This window comes from Sphaeramia orbicularis, chromosome 14 (genome assembly GCF_902148855.1).
Source record: "Sphaeramia orbicularis chromosome 14, fSphaOr1.1, whole genome shotgun sequence".
In the NCBI taxonomy this organism is placed as follows: Eukaryota; Metazoa; Chordata; class Actinopteri; order Kurtiformes; family Apogonidae; genus Sphaeramia; species Sphaeramia orbicularis.
This window is the reverse complement of record NC_043970.1, coordinates 6,528,806-6,544,706: the sequence shown is the minus strand read 5'-3', so window position 1 is coordinate 6,544,706 and position 15,901 is coordinate 6,528,806. Positions and strand designations below refer to the sequence as shown.

Below are 15,901 nucleotides of genomic sequence, written 5' to 3'. Positions count from 1 at the left end.
AAAAAGAAATTGGTGCAAATAAATTCACCATAAAGCGTTTGATGTACAATAGGAGCCAAAGACTCCAGTTTAATATTCAACTGAAACCCATGGCCAAACTGAGACTGAAATATGGACTGGGTCAATGGAATTTATTTTAAGATATGAGTGATTATGTGAATGTAGGTGCAATGAGTAAACAAGGCTGAAGAATATACAGAATTCTACAGATTTTAGGTTTCATAAATTACAGCTTGCAAAATGTGTCATATTTTGTAAAAATGGTAAACATCCAGTTTCAACTGGATGCTATAAAAGAATTTGTTTGACTCAGTAAGCTATATTGTTCAAACTGTGTGGGGAGCAAACAATTGCACTAGTCTTGAAATAATTGGTGACTGAGTGTTAATTGTTGTTCAGAAAAGTCTAGTTATTATTACAAGTGAACAGAATATGATGCCTGTGTAATTATTTAATAAGGTAGTTTAACAATTCCAATATGTGATCATGAAGTAAACCTTTTAAAACCCCAGGGCTTTAAAACTGCACTTGAGGCACCAGATAAGTGTTTATTATTATTTATTCATTATAATGAACAGTATTCAACGACAAATAATTGTCTACTTTAGCACTCTTCAACATACCCACAATTTAAGGACATTTCTGAGAGATCTGACAAATGTGTTTTAGTTTACGCTTCCATTTGATGAAGTGAGGCTTGACTAATCACATCTCTTAACTAGAAGCACTCGGAGAGCGCAGACCTCCGCCAAGGCTGATCAGTGGCCCCCCCCGTGGGCCCCCCCACGCCAAGGAGGTTATGTTTTGCCAGGGTTTGTTTGTTTGTTTGTCTGTCTGTCTGTCTGTCCGGTAGTGTGCAACATAACTCAAAAAGTTATGGACAGATTTTGATGAAATTTTCTGGTCTGCGCCCCCCCGTGGGCCCCCCCACCCCCGATCACCACCAAAATTTAATCATTTCTTCCTTATCCCATTTCCAACAAACCCTGAAAATTTCATCAAAATCTGTCCGTAACTTTATGAGTTATGTTGCACACTAACGGACAGACAGACAAACAAACCCTGGCAAAAACATAACCTCCTTGGCGGAGGTAATGAAATGCTTATCCTACTTCCTATCCTACTATATAATGCATGTTCTGTGTCCATCCGATTGATGTTGCAGCACAGGAGGGCATTTGTATGGATTTTCCTCAGCCTTCACAGGCCTGATCACCACCACACTCGCCAAATGAACAGAAACATTACCTGACTATCTACAAGGCACAATTTTATGTCCATATTCAAATGTTGTGAGGTATGCTGGGCGATTTTAGCCTCTCATGCTATCGTACAGTGGCGCCACGGGTACAATGCTGCTAGTATAACAAAATTAAAATGCTCCTTTGAATTAAAGTTTAAATCATTTTTCCCATCACGCTCAGTTGACATTTTGAATGAAGCCAGTTCTGAAATGCAGCACAACATTCATATTTACATTCAGAGAAAATGTGTTCTACAGTTTCAGCATCTGTTTTAAACATTTCTCGTGATGTTATTCCATTTTCTGACACTTATAGCTTTTAGTAAGACTTGACAGGACAGACATCTTTGTCTCATCTGCTTTGCCTCATCCTCAGTCTATTCACTGAACCTGAAGTAGCCATCCTGTCTGTATGTGGGTCACAGGGCCATACTGTATTATCAGGAAAAATAGGACCAATGGCCCTGTAGCTTACCGGCCAAATTAAAAGCTTTGATAAATGTATTCAGATGCCATTTATTATCACCCAGTAATGTGTATTTATTATATAACAGAAATAGCCCATGTTTTGGTCATATTGCAATTAGATCTGTAAAAAACTCAAATTCCAACTTGATATCAATGATACTTACTGATTTATTGGATCAGTCCACTTCCTATCTGTTATAATGGGAAAATTTTTCAAAGTTGCACCAAATCAAGAATCAGATCCGGATCGAAATCATTTCAATACCTTGTTTTGACATCATTATAAAGAAGCTGTATACCAAGTTTGAAGTCAATCAGAAGATGTAGTTTCGGAGAAGAAGATGATAGAAATATTTTCCCTGTAAGAGCCCATGTTAAATTTTCCGTAAGTTCCCGGATCCAGAAGAAGATCCTGATCAGCATGTGGCCATTATATTTTGCTCATCTCCCCATCAGGGCTGGACTGTAGAAATTTACACTGGATATCATTTATATTTACTGAGTTATTGCCTCGATCCACCTCCTATCTCTTAAAATGGGGAAATTTTTCAAAGTGGTACCAAATCCAGAATCAGATCCAGATCCAAATAATTTCACTACCTTTTGTTGACACCATCATAAAGAAGCTGTATACCAAGTTACAAGTCAATCGGAATTGTAGTTTTGGAGAAGAAGACGATTGAAATTTTTGTAACGGACGACAGACGCCGCATGACCACAATAGTTTACGGTCTGTCGGACGGTAAGCAAAAAACGGACTAACGATCAAAGGCCTGAACAGAAAAACAGACTACACCGAACAAATGTGGTGCACATGGGCCAGTCACATCCCCACTCCATTCCAGACGGTGGTGGTAATGTACTGAAAAAGCTACTTGTGTGCCACCGAAAGACAAAGATCAAGAAAAATGTTAATTACTTCCGGATTGACCCGGAAGTAGTTAACAAACAGCAAAACACGTTGCACTCGTGTGGCGTGGATTGCACTGCTCAGTTTGGACATGTCTGTTGAGATGGTGGAGGTGTCAGTGAAAGCACCAGAGCCGACCCGGCCCGCCGGAGTCCTGCAGCAGAACCGGGTCTTCCTCGATTTCTTCTGGGACTTGGCTAAACCGGATCAGGAGGTTCGATTAAAGGCGGTACAGAATCTGATCCAGTATCTTAAAAACAACAACAAGGTGAGGAACCTGTAATGTGTGTGACTTTGGACTTACTGTCAGTCATATGATGAACCTTGCCGTACCTTCCTTATCCCAGTCCAGTACCATGGATGACCGAGCATTAAGAGTACTAATGGTTCTGATGGGCTATGCTTTAGTTGGCTGCTAATCTTTGGGTTCAAGATCAGTCAACAGACGGAACCAACCACGTGTGGATGATTAAAGCCAAATATATTGCTATTGTAGTACATTTTTCTAGTGTGAAAATTTCAGTTCGTCGTGTTTAAAGAATTTTATTTATTTATTTATTTATTTATTTATTTATTTTGAGTTTTAGTCTTGCATGAATATTTCATGAATAGAATACTTTTGAATTAAATGCTTGTCATGTTTTGTTTGATGTAGAAGAGTATAAACCAGTAAAGTAATATCGTAATAACATGAAAAACTGTCAACTCCAAACTTTTCTCTGTTTTAGAGTACAGAAAGTAAAATTACATCATGATAATGTTTACATCTACAAACTATCCTTTGCAAAACGTGAACATCATGAACAACCTCAAACAATCGGAAATTTATTAAGAACAATTCGTGCCATTATAACAAAATTATGCCTCAGCTTCTGATTTACATTTGTGCATTACAATTTACAGATCACAGTGGTTCTAAAAATACATAAAACATTTAGTAACACGTTTGCTCTTGTTAAAATTGTACTTAGCCTACTTCTCTTGACATTTCAGGTTCTTATTTGTTCAACTTATTCACATTTATTTATGAAACAGTAGTTTGTAAATGTAAACATTTTCATGTAAACATAATTTTTTACACTAAATTATGATTGTATTTTACTGGTCCGGCCCACTTGAGATTTTTGAGACTTTTCAGAATTACTTTTTATGAACAAAAGATCACTTAATTTACATTTCTGTAATTAGCTTCTCATTTTGTTTGATTTGATGGAGTCTTTTTGTTTCCTAGTTGTCACACAGGGCATGTGGAGCACAGTAAACCATCAGCTAATGAGTGTGTTCAGTAGTCTTGTACTGATGACTTTAAACTCTTATTTTTTCTTTGCTCAAGTATAATCCTGTAATAATGCATTGCTGTCAAACTCCATTTGGAGTTTAGAAAAAGGGTAAATAGATTGAAAAAAAAAAAAAAAAGGCAAATAGATAGATATAGAGTTGTGATCATAGAACAATAAGATTATTACTGTGGCACAGGTTTTTGTGTTATGTTATTGTATTATTTTTATTGGTTTAAATGGTTTTAGGAGACATTAAATCCACTTTAGTGATGTCTGCATTGACACTAATGAGCTGTATGTTCTGTATGTACTGTATGTGCAGGCTGATGAGTTGGAGTACACGTTGAAGAGGCTAGTGGATGGACTGTCTCATGGCAGAGAGGCAGCGAGGCCTGGCTTCAGTCTGGCTCTGGGACAGGTCACCTGACCCTCATTATATATCATCACTCACTACATGTATATGCAAACTCACATTAATGTTTCACAGATACCTTAAATATGATAATCTTGTAAATTTTTGGCAGGTGTCATTTCAACAGCGAATTCTGTTTGAGTGTCTGTTACAAACAGAACAGCCCATGTAAATAGTTCATATACAGAGTGTCCCAAAAAAATGTATACACACTTTAAATAATTGTAAAGTAGGTGTTTATTAAAATTCATTTAATGTTCTAAATGTAATAGAATTTACAAACATCATTTTATTGTTTTGTCACCGCCTGTTCTCAAACTGACATCTGTTCTGTTCTGTTCCAGACATTGCTGACAACGCGAAGCAATGGAATTGCACGCATCACAAAACAATTCCCTTGGTGTTTGCGTGCATTCTCATTCAATGGCTGCTCTCAATTCAGCGACTGTTGCAGGTCTCATAGCGTAGACTTTGTCTTTTAGGTATCCCCATAAAAAAAAGTCTAGTGGTGTGAGGTCTGGTGAACGCGGAGGGTATTCAACGAAAAACCCCACCATCCAATCCACCTGTTTGGTAAGTTCATCAGACCTCACACCACTAGACTTTTTTTATGGGGATACCTAAAAGACAAAGTCTACGCTATGAGACCTGCAACAGTCACTGAACTGAGAGCAGCCATTGAATGTGAATGCATGCAAACACCAAGGGAATTGTTTCGTGATGTGTGCAATTCCATTGATTTGAGTTGTCAGCAGTGTCTGGACCAGAACGGACGTCAGTTTGAGAACAGGCGATGACAAAACAATAGGCCCTTTCCCATCAAAAGGCCCAGGAACTTTATTACCAGGAACTTATTTACCAGGAACTTTTTGGGGTAAAAAAGTTCCTGGTAACTGTGTTTCCACCGCGCCCGAAAGTTCAGGGTAATTTATTCAAATCAGGTTGATGATGTATGAGGGAGCAGTAATAGAAACTGTAGTCCAGTTCATGTGCATTCACAAACTAACCTCTAGTTCAATAAAATGACACACTACTTAAGTGGGCAGTTTGGGTTTAACATTTTACGGTAGTTGAATCACTTAATCCATCTGGAATACATTTTAAATGAAGTTAATCATCATTACATATCCTTAATTTGTATTTAAAAATGGCAGAACATGTATTTTCAACTTCTCAACTTCCTGAAAGTAAATCACATCTAACTTTATGTGTGATGGATGGTTCTGTTTCATTTCTATTGTTTTACAGATATAGTCCAGGTTCAACCCTAAAGTCAGACAGATTTACTCAAATGCCTGCATTGAATTTGACTGCATATTACTGATAAAAGTACTTAAACTCATATTTTGATGCCTTTAGATGAACAGACAGTATTAGGTTAGATTTTTAATTTTTTTAAAATTATTTTTAATTAAAATTTGAAACAAAACAAAGGTGCCTTGAGATTAAAAGGGAAATAAACACGTGTGAAAGGTTCAGGCTTTTGGATCAGTGTGTGGTCCAGCTAGTCCAGGACAGCCGGTCTGGAACTCCATGGTACCGGTCCCTTTTTCACTTTCCTACAGGAAAAGTAATAAAAATGTTAAAATGAATAACAGAACACATGATGACAGATTCCTACCAGTGTGATGTGGCATGTGACATGTGTGACCTGGGCCGTTGTAAACAGCAGTAGACGATGGACCAAGACACAAACGAGCTGCAGGTTTGGGAAAAGAGGCGAGTCCGTCCGCTCCATTTCAGGTGGAATTCACAAACATACAGAATAAATCAGCTCACGGCAACAACACAAATACATCCAGTTCTCAGATTTAGGTTTAGTGTCAGACTGTTGACCAGTTAGTATTAGGTTAACCGGACTTGTCTTTGGACTAAACAGCTGATGCCGCTGACTACTGTTACAGCAGTGAACCAACTAAACAGGGAATATTTGTGTCATATACATACCACATACATACCACAGTCGGATCCACTGCGACCGTTGTGGTCCTTTAGTTTCTTTTAATCCTGCATAAATTTCTTCTTCATTTCTCGTATTTCTTTAGGCTTGTGTCTTATATTTGGCTCCGACAGCTTTTACTTGCTCGTTTCGTGTCGGCGATTCAAAGTCCGTCTGAATTTCCTCGTCGTCCGTCCACTTGTTGTAGCTTCTCTTTTGGCCCATTTTCCGAATTATCAAAATACTAAGCTTGTGGAAATTAAAGGAGTTAAATATTGGCGGTGAACAGAATTCGGAAATGCTGCTAGTCTAGTCCACCACTCAGCCTTCTCCAGCACACAACCCCGCCCCTTAAAGTTCCTGGTAATCTGGAAAGTACTACCTCTGTACCAGGAACTTCTTCGGGGTAAATTCAGGGCTGGGGGAGGGTCAGTTACCAGGGTAATTTCCGGTGGAAACGTACCAGGAACTTTGAAAGTTCAGGGTAATACAGAAAGTTCCTGCAAAAGTTCCTGCGGTGGGAAAGGGCCTAATAACATGATGTTTGTAAATTCTATTACATTTTGAAAATGAAATGAATTTTAATAAACACCTACTTTACAATTATTTAAAGTGTGTATACATTTTCTTGGGATGCCCTGTATATACTGTAGCTCTTTCGGCTAATGTATGTTGTTGTTATTCAGGTCCTGAGTGCGTTTATAGATATATCTCTGCATTCAACACTGGAGAGAATCAAAGAGAAGCACAACCTGCAGACAGTGAAGAAGGTCAGTGTCTGAACTTCACTCAGTCAGCTCCACAAGTTTCTATAGTCTGTCAGTGGAGTTCTTTTCTTGTCTGGTTTTTCTAGAAACTCCTCAGAAATGCAGTGTTTGGGAATTTGTTTGGCATCCTCAGCCTACATCAGTCTGGCCGCCTCTCTACAGTAAGTATGCATTATGTTTGTTAGAATGCATCGAGTGTATTCTGTGATTCTCCTCTTCTCATCTGTTCTGATATGACCTACAAGTGTCAAAGGAAAAGAATGAGGACTATACATGTTTTGCCTGCCAACCAGGCAGTAGGGATGTGCGATATGACGATATTAGATTGTGAAGGATTAAAACATATCAACGATCCGACAAAGCAGACAGATCGTGGAATCGGGGGGCTTTATACAGGGGGTTCGTTCTGTGCCACACACACCCGACAATGAGTACATGCAGTGAAAGTGAAACTTAAAATGGCAGGGCAAGTCTATCAAAACTTATGACTTGGCCCCCACAGAGTCAGGTGTACTTGACTCCGTGGACGTCCGCGGACATTAACCTTTTTCTACAATGTGAAATTGGTACGCTCGACTATCTCAAACACCCACGGACAGTGTGTGCAGAGTCCGCGCCACTCAGTGCACAGTATGCCCGACGTGAGTCCTCCACTTCCTCCACATATAGGTCCATAGCATTATACTCTTAGAATAATGTCAACTCTATAAACCTGTTCAATCAGCTGAAGAGACAGCATCCCAAACAGTATGCGAGTTAAACTGCTACAAGATCAGCCACACAACAGCCAGAGGCAACAGGTAGAATTAAACTAAAGCAAACAACTTAAACGCAAGCATTTAGTAAAGGCACTATGAGAAGAGTAGCAAGTACGTTCCACATTGATCCTTTTTTTGAGTGCCTGGATTATTCTTCTTCTCATTTTGGACTTCTTCCTCCATCCAAGAGCACCCAATATACTAATTAGCTACCAGTTGAAAAACCAGAGCTACCAGCCACCTGTTCTGGAAACCTAGAGGATTATTTGAAACTGGCATTTCTTCTTTGATATTTTGTTGTGTATTTTTTTTTTTTTACTTTTCATATTTATTGACAGCTACCTCAAAAACCAAGTGCAGTTTAGTTTTTATGTTCAAGAGTGCAGTTAATCAGAGTGTTGTTTACATTTTAGTATGTTTATGTTCTTGGCACATGTTGGCAAAATTGAAATTAAAAATGTTCTGGAAGGTTCTTTGGGCTAAATTATTTTTTTCTTGTAGGACTATGTTTTACATAGGAAAATTGTTTGGTTGTACTGTTCAGAAACTTGCAAATTAGTCTCAGAGGTCATTGTAAAGAATTGTGATAAAATCGATCACTTGATTTTATTTTTTAAAAATTGTGATATGTTATTTTTGCCATAGCACCCACCCCTACCATGCAGTAATATTTAATGTCACACATGATCTGAGGCAGTGTTAGAACAACATTAGGTATGTTCATAACTCGAACAAGGACTTACACCGTGGCAGGTCCAGAAAGTGAGCACACTTTCCATTTTCGTTGAACATTTTTCATTTATGTTAGTTGTTCTGTTCTCTGTGTATCCCTTTAATTGCTAGTTGTATTGTTTTGTGTTGTACATTAAAATCTGAGTGTGTCAAACTTGCTGTTCACACCTACATCCATATGCATTTTTTGGACATAAAATCACAAGCAATTGACTCTAAAATGTATCTGTTCCAACCTGCATTAGAATCACTTGTGATCAGGTCTTACTTCCCTCTTCAATATGCAAATAAACAAGAATCATGTATAACCTAAAATGTCAATTAGATTGCTATCCAGCTGTTATTTCATAGACAACTTTCAGTAGGTATCATGTACGGGCAGCTAACAGTATACAGTTTTGGAGATGCTCTGACCCAGTGGTCGGTCAATCAATCAATCAATCAACTAATCAACCAATCGAATTTTATTTATATAGCGCCACATAATAACAGAAGTTATCTCATGACACTACATTTAGAGCCGGTCTAAACTAGACTATAAATCAATTCACACACACCCAACAGAATCCTCCAGCAGCAAACACTTGCTGACAGTGGTGAGGAAAATCTTCCTTTTAAGTGGCAGAAACCTGGAGCAGACCAGCTCTTGGAGGATGGTCATCTGCCTTAACCAGTTTAAGGGTTAAAGAGAGAGGGTTAAAGGAAGAGAAAGAGAGCGGGGGAGAGAGAGGGAGGGAGGGATGGGGGAGACGTATGGATGCACAGCGAACTGAACTACAACTGTTAGAAACTAGAATTGCTGTAACTTGTATAACTGCCAATACAACTACCCATAACTGCTAATACTACTACTCTAAGTACATGTACTAAGAGTGGATATCGTACTACTGCAGCTGCTAGTACCAACATTAGAGACCTCTTACATCCATGCAACTACATGATAAATACTATCACAACAATATGGATAATTGAATAATGATGATAAAGGCAGGAGAGAAGTAGGACCACAGCAGCAGGTCCAGAGATGATCCAGGGAAAACCTGTGAGGCAATAAAGCACTGAGACTCTGGGGAAGAAGTCAAGCCAGTGACATGTATTTGCAGGGGCATGAATAGAGGAGGAGAGAGGAGGTCATTGTATCATGATGATTCTCCCAGCAGTCTAAGCCTATTGCAGCAGACTGAAGAATAGCCTGAGCTGCCCAAACTATAAGCTTTAATAAAATGGACAGTTTGCTTCCTACTCTTAAACATAGAAAGGGCATCTGCCTTCTGGACCAAGACAGGAAGGTGGTTTCACAATAGAGGAGCTTGACAGCTGAAGGCTCTAGCTCCTGTCCTACTTTCGGAGATTCTAGGAAGGTTACCCTTTTTGCTGGTTTCAACACATCAGCTTCAGGGATTAAATGTTCACCTTCTGTCCGACGTCTGACCCAGTGGCATATGCTGTTGTAAGGAGATAATCAACATTATTACCATTTTCCCTGTCAGTGATCATAAAGTTATAGCAGATTTATGTATGTACAGTGATATCCACATAAGACAGTTACTAAAAATTTTTAATTTTGCCTCTGCGCGCTAGCACAATAGGTTTGAAATGAAGCAATCGAGATCTAATTGAAGTGTGTGAGCTTTACTTCAAGAGGTTTACCAAAAATGTGTTTATGATGGATTTGTGAATGATGCAGGTTAATGTGTGTGACTCCAGGCTGCTGGATCTTCTCTGTTCACTTTAACCTTGTGACAAAGACGAGCACCAGAAAAGATTTGTACAACAGTAAGGCTTATTTTGAAAACTTCAGGAGAGTAATGTAGATTGGCTCAGTAGCTCTTTAGTTCACAAATTGGGCCAATATATGACAAATGCTACTTTTCTGGTAAGTACAGCTCCTAAAAAGCCTTAAATTGTCCTTTTAAAAACAATGTATTAAATCCGTACCAGCTCAGTGTGACAAACAGGCTTTGATTTGCAGCAGCAGTGTTTGATGTAATTGGATACTATGGGAGGGACATGTCATATATGATTTGTCCTTTATGTCCAGGAGCCCCAGGTGGTGCTGGGATGTGTGCAACTCCTTCAGCATCTGAGCCAGTACAGACAACACCTGAAGGACCTGCCCAACAAGACCATGATGGAAATCTTGAATGAGGTGACTCTCATCACATGACACATTGAGCAGGATTCATACTATATTCAATACTTTTATTCTAGGTAACAGAAAAGATGTTTGATGCCCAAAAGGTGTTTAAAAACAAAAGTCCAACACAGAACTGGGACTCCGACCTCGACATTGATTTATAAGGTGTTAACTGCGAAGAACAAAATGTAATAAAGCCCTGTCAAACTGTGGATGTTTGTTCTCAGAGCATTTGTTATCATCTCAAAATGTCAGGCGTTAACTTATCTGCACAGTATGGCACTTGAACATGATGGTTGTGTTCTTCACAATAATATTCATAGTATTTGAGCAGGAGTGGGCAATCCTGTTCCTTGAGGGCCGGTATCCTGCATGTTTTACATGTTTCCCTCTTCCAGCACACCTGAAGGTCATTATCAGGCTTCTGCAGAGCTTGATGATAGGCTTATCATGTGAACCAGGTGTTTTTGAAGAGGGAAACATTTAAAACATGCAGGATACTGGCCCTCGAGGACCATGCAACTTTGATTGAACTAATCAAAGCTGATATGAAGACTACAAAACCATAGAGGATTGGTCGGTATTCTATAATTTAAGCACTAGATTGGGCATCTAGTGCAGGTATCTGTAATTTTGTGATTTAGTGATTTATTCCAAACAGGCAATGAAATTTAACATATATGCAAACTAGCAAAACATACGTAATAATACAAATATCAAAAATCATAACAATCTTTGACAGAAGAACAGCACAATAGTTCCATTTACATGCCTGAAAAGGGGTGGGAAGAAGTGTAACTTATTTAACGCCACCCCCTCTCCCTAAAATATTATTAATAATATATATGTCCCTCTTCCTTTTACGTTACTCTTTTATATTTATATGTCTATTCACACACACACACACACACACACTCATTCATCCATGTACACATACGTACGTTTATACATATACACAACATACAAGTACGCATACAAATACACATATAATCTTTTACCACTGCGTTTTTTAGTTGTGCTGGTGAATAAATAAACAAATAATAACTAACTCAAAGAAAGAAATATATACATAAACAACAGTGAACATATGGTGACAATTAATAACCCTCATCCCTATATCTTGTGAAAAACATGTTCTTGTAAGTGTTTTTGAGTTGGCTTATTTTTTAACATTCCTTGTGCTCCTCCCTCAATCTATTCCATCCTTTAACACCACACACAGATATACTAAAACTTTTCCTAGTAGTGCGCACTAGGTCTGTAACAGTACACAAAATTTTCATTTTGGTACATTTTCGGTTTTGAAAGCCACAGTTCGTTTTTTTTTTTTTTTTTTTTTCGGTTTGGTACGGGAGAAAGAAAACTAGGGATGCACCGATACCGATACGAGTATTGGCATTGACTCCAATACTCAGTGTGTGTACTCGTACTCGTAAAAGTAATCCAATACAAATGCACCGATACCACTAACGGCCATTTGACATTCACAGTTCAGTGCAGCAGGTACGCGGCGGTGGAATAATGTGTGTGGAGTGTGAAGAGTGTGGAGATTTTTCAGAATAAATGATGGTGGTAAAAGTAACACTGACTGCAAGTAACGTTAAAGACACAGACAGATACGGACGCAGCGTTCTCTCCGTCCTCTGCGTACATTCCATCCGTTTTCCAGGTGCTGGCGGATGTGTAAACAGAATGAGAATACCAGCAGGAGTACAGAGCGGTGCGGACCGCCGCCAACAGAAGTGTAAACGAAACTTACCACTCATTTCTCTTTTCTCTACCTGCTGAAGCTAAGCTTTTAAACCTTACCAGTGAAAACGCTGCAATATTAGTATCACATTAGTGTTGCCTCCGTCGTCTCCATGTTTGTTATTACTGACTTTCTTCTTCTTCTCAAAAAACTTTTCCCTTCTTCATGGTATTTTTCCAGTATGGTTAATTCAGAGCAGTGCCCCCTGGTGGATTAATTGAGAAATCCTCATTCCAACACATTAAATGTCAGTAGCAGCACTTTTTTCTGGTCAGACTAATGACAACAACAATAAAGCACATTTACAAAAGGAACCAAGAACTGGAATGGGATTATTAAGTACTTGTATTGGTACTCAGTACCGGCAAGTACTCAAATGTAAGTACTCGTACTCGGTCTGGAAAAAAGTGGTATCGGTGCATTCCTAAAGAAAACCCCTCAAAATGTCTTTAATGCATTTATTATGAATTTTTGAACATTTTTTTTCCTAATTTTTGGAGACAATAGCATATAGAAAAACAGGAATAATATAATTCTGCTGCTATGAATCAAATAGAAAATAAAATAAATTAAAACCGCAAGCGATGTTAAGGCCCTTGCCCTTCCATGCGACCGCCTCCCCACGCGACTACTGAGGACACCGACAGTGAGAAGACACTGTATCATGGGCTTAATCCGACATTCTGCGAGATACACACAGTTTGATACTTCTGAAAATGACTGCTTTGTCACAAGCTCATCACATCCACACCCAACATTTGATCAAAAATGTAGGTGATAACTTTTGATCGCACATGTGTGTAGGTGAGTTTCACCCAGTTTTCACCCAAATTGGATGTAAAACCCTAGGAGGAGATGACGAAAGTATGAGGGGTGGGATTCTGCCAAAAATCCATTCATTTCTATGGCACAGTTTTGATGTTGTCATGGTAACACAATTGTAAATAGGGGTGTGTCCTCATTGACTTTTTGGGTCAGTTTGGCATGAGGGATGTGTGTGTCAATTTTTTTTTTGCCTATGTCAAAAAAATTTTTTCACTCCCATTCAGAAACTGTAGGGGGCATGCTAGAGCCATGTTATGATCCAACTATATGAGTTACATATCATCGTGTTCAGGTTGTCATTCCACACAAATGTTACATTGGGTCCAACTCAATCTAACACTGTCTTTCTGAGATATACACACTTTCATACTTCTAAAATGGCTGCTTCGTTTTGAGATCATCACAGCCACGCCCAACATTTGATCAAAAATGTAGGTGATAACTTTGGATCACACATGTGTGTAGGGGATTTTCACCCAGTTCGGTCCAAATTGGATGTAAACCCTAGGAGGAGATGATGAAAGTATGGGGTGGGAGGATTTTATAGGTCCACACTTCCATCCAATATGGCCGACTTACCGTTGGGTTTAGGGTGGGGCCATAATGTAATTTTTTACTTGTCCTACCATGGGCTATGTCTGGACCAAGTTTCATGTTTGTATGTGGAAAAAAGTTTGGGGTGGGTTCCCATCCGCGTAATGTATTTCCATATTTTGAGGGGGCCATTTTTCAATATTATGAAAATTCTTCTTGCTGGAAAATTCTACTTTTCCACAGTGTAATTTTCAGTCTGTGTACCACCAGTGGAACACAAAGAGTTTTTCAGCAATTGCATCCTTGTAGCAAAACCCCATTCATTTGAATGGTACAGTTTTGGTGTCGTCATGGCAACACAATTGTAAATAGGGGTGTGTCCTCATTGGCTTTTTGGTTCAGTTTGGCATGAGGGATGTGTGTGCCAAGTTTCTTGTTCCTATGTCAAAAAAATTTTTTTTCACTCCAATTCAAAACCTTTTGGGGGCGTGAGACAGCCATTTTACGATCCAACTATACGGATTACATATCATCGTGTTCAGGTTGTCATTCCGCCCAAATGTTACATTGGGTCCAAATCAATTTGACACTCTGTTTTCGAGATATACATACTTTTCTACTTCTAAAAATGGACGCTTCGTGATGAGGGCATCACAGCCACACCCACCATTTGATCAAAAATGTAGGTGATAACTTTTGATCACACGTGTGTAGGTGATTTTCACCCAGTTTGGTCCAAATTGGATGTAAACCCTAGGAAGAGATGATGAAAGTATGAGGGGTGGGATTTTAGAGGTCCACACTTCCATCCAATATGGCCGACTTCCTGTTGGGTTTAGGGCGGGGCCATAATGTAATTTTTTACTTGTCCTACCATGGTCTATGTCTGTACCAAGTTTTATTTTTCTACGTGGAAATATTTTTTTGGGTGGGTTCCCATCCGCGCAATGTATTTTCATATTTTGAGAGGACGTGGCCAAGTCATTTTTCAATATTTTGAAAATTCTTGTTGCTGAAAAATTCTACTTTTCCACAGTGTAATTTTCAGTCTGTGTACCATTAGTGGAACACAAAGAGTTTTTCAGCAATTGCATCCTGGTGGAAAAACCCCATTCATTTGAATGGTACAGTTTTGGTGTTGTCATGGCAACACGATTGTAAATAGGGGTGTGTCCTAATTGGCTTTTTGGTTCAGTTTGGCATGAGGGATGTGTGTGCCAAATGTCTTGTTCCTATGTCAAAATTTTTTTTTCACTCCCATTCAAAAACTATAGAGAGCCAGAGAGCGATTTTATGTCAGAGAGTCAGAGAGCCATTTTATGATCCAACTATACGAATTACCTATCATCGCGTGTAGGTTGTCATTCCGCACAAATGTTACATTGGGTCCAACTCAATCTGACACTCTGTGTGCGAGATATACACACTTTTATACTTCTTAAAATGGCCGCTTATTTGTGAGGTCATCACAGCCACGCCCAACATTTGATCAAAAATGTAGGTGATAACTTTTGATCACACGTGTGTAGGTGATTTTCACCCAGTTTGGTCCAAATTGGATGTAAAACCCTAGGAGGAGATAATGAAAGTATGAAGGGTGGGATTTTACAGGTCCACACTTCCACCCAATATGGCCGACTTCCTGTTGGGTTTAGGTCGGGGCCATAATGTAATTTTTTACTTGTCCTACCATGGTCTATGTGTGTACCAAGTTTCATGGTTGTACAATGAAAAAAATTTTGGGAGAGCTCCCATCCGCGTAATGTATTTTGATTTTTGAGGGGGCGCTACCGAGTCATTTTGCGATATTTTTTCTTGGTGACTTCAAATAAAAAAAAATTTCGCCGGGCTTGAATTTTTGGTCAAATAAAATTGACTTTTCGTTAATGTTCAGGGGTCAAATTTGCGTTCAAAGTGGCAAGAGAGAAAAAAAAAATTAAAGCTGCAAGCAGCATTGGGGGGACCTCGCACTGGGCGATCCGCCTCCCATACGTTCCACCTCCCATGCGCTCTGCCTCCTATACGTTCCCCCTCCTGTGCGTTCCGCCTCCCCTACGTTCCGTCTTCTGTACATTCCGCCTCCTGTGAATTCCGCCTCTTGTGCATTCATCCCCCCGTGCGTTCTGCTTCCCATGCGTTCCTCCTC

The 15,901-nt window shown here is 39.2% G+C and overlaps 1 protein-coding gene across 1 annotated transcript in view; it reads left to right on the top strand.

Annotated features, from left to right (window-relative positions):
* Positions 1–2,646: 2,646 nt before the first annotated feature.
* Positions 2,647–15,901, top strand: part of mybbp1a (MYB binding protein (P160) 1a) — a 77,438-nt gene continuing 64,183 nt past the window's right edge. Inside the window, exons 1-5 of the mRNA XM_030153224.1 lie at positions 2,647–2,889; positions 4,224–4,319; positions 6,939–7,022; positions 7,106–7,180; positions 10,551–10,658. Coding sequence (XP_030009084.1) covers positions 2,713–2,889; positions 4,224–4,319; positions 6,939–7,022; positions 7,106–7,180; positions 10,551–10,658 — 540 coding nt within the window. The 5' untranslated portion in view covers positions 2,647–2,712. The remainder of the gene's footprint in view (positions 2,890–4,223; positions 4,320–6,938; positions 7,023–7,105; positions 7,181–10,550; positions 10,659–15,901) is intronic.